Source organism: Malus domestica, chromosome 13 (assembly GCF_042453785.1).
Source record: "Malus domestica chromosome 13, GDT2T_hap1".
NCBI classification, from domain to species: domain Eukaryota; kingdom Viridiplantae; phylum Streptophyta; class Magnoliopsida; order Rosales; family Rosaceae; genus Malus; species Malus domestica.
The window spans coordinates 19,418,442-19,420,043 of NC_091673.1; the positions used below are offsets into that span (position 1 = coordinate 19,418,442).

The 1,602-nt window shown below is 47.1% G+C and overlaps 1 protein-coding gene across 1 annotated transcript; it reads right to left on the minus strand.

The window, feature by feature from the left end:
* Positions 1-493: 493 nt before the first annotated feature.
* On the minus strand, positions 494-973 carry LOC139190849 (uncharacterized). The gene has a single exon (XM_070811336.1). The coding sequence runs from the start codon at positions 971-973 to the stop codon at positions 494-496; it is 480 nt and encodes a 159-aa protein (XP_070667437.1).
* Between the last annotated feature and the right edge of the window lie 629 nt (positions 974-1,602).

The window sequence follows — 1,602 nt, forward strand, 5'->3', positions numbered from 1 at the left end:
TGCTGCTTGAACTTGTATTTCTCATATAGCTCATCCACGAGTTGTCAGTGATGATGTAGCGAGGCACCCCATATCGGTGGATGATGTGCTCCTTGATGAAACGGACGACAGTTTCCTTCTTTACTTCCCTTAGGGGTATGGCTTCAGCCCACTTGGAGAAGTAATCTGTTGCAGCTAGGATGTAAGCTTCTCCTGCAGATGATTTCGGAGTAATTGGTCCTACGACGTCCAATCCCCATGCATTGAATGGCCATGAAGCAGCTGTAGGGTGTAATGGCTCAGGTGGTTGGTGTATGAAGTTGGCGTGGAATTGGTAGGCTTGGCATCTTTTAGCATGTTCCAGGCAGTCCTTCACCATGCTTGGCCAGTAGTAACCCATTCTTTTGAGCTGGAAATGTAGCTTTGGTCCAGATTGATGCGCTCCGCATACACCTGAGTGTGCTTCTTCCATGGCTTGATTAACTTCTTCCTCACCTAGGCATCTCAGAAGTACTCATTCGAAAGAGCGTCGGTAGAGTGTTTCTTTGTAATAGAGGAAGCGAGGTGCTAATCGACGTATTTCGGAGCGGTGTTTAGGATCATCTGGAAGTTTTCCATGCTCCAAGTAATTGATCAGCGGTTGTCTCCACTCTTCAACATCAACTGGAAGTACTGAGATGACATTTGTATCATCTAGTAGAATTTCAGTGACGAGGGGGATCACCCATCTTTGGCAGACTGGCACGTCTGCAGCTTCATCTTCTCCTAATGTCATGCTTGAGGCTAGGTTGGCAAGAGCGTCTGCCATTTGATTTTCTTTTCTTGGCACATGCTCTAATGTCACAGTCTCAAACTCTTGTAACAGTTGAGTTGCCAGCTGAAAGTATGGGATGAGATCATCTTTCTTCATCTCATAATCAGTTAAGAGTTGATTGATTATGAGCTTGGAGTCGCCAAATATCTCAAAGGCTGTGATTCCCATATTGATCGCCATTTGGAGTCCGATGATCAGTGCTTAGTACTCAGCGACATTGTTGGAGCATAATTCGCTTAGTTGAAAGGAATAAGGTAATATATGCCTTTGCGGCGACATGAATACTACTCCTGCCCCTGCTCCGTCTGCTCATGCAGATCAGTCGAAGAACATCGTCCATGTCGGGAAGATGTCGATGTAGAACACTTCCTCGTCAGGCAAGTCGTCTGAGATTTTCCAATCAGCTGGGATTGGGTGATCAGCAAGAAAGTGTGCCAGCGCTTGTCCCTTTACGGCTTTAGCTGGGACGTAGATGATCTCATATTGGTTAAGAAGCAGCGCCCATTTAGCGAGTCGCCCTGTCAAGACGGGTTTGGACATGACGTATTTGACCGGGTCAGCTTTTGCAACCAAGTGGATGGTGTAAGCATGCATGTAATGCCTGAGTTTCTAGATGGCGAACACCAAGGTAAGGCACATCTTTTCTATTGGGGAGTAGTTCAACTCGGTGCCGGTGAGGGTTCGGCTGAGGTAGTAAAGCGGTCATTCTTTCTGGGATTCATTCTCTTGCGCCAAGAGTGCTCCAACTGAACTTTCCTGAGCGGCGATGTACAATATGAGTGGTTTCCCGGGCACAGACGCCCCCAAGA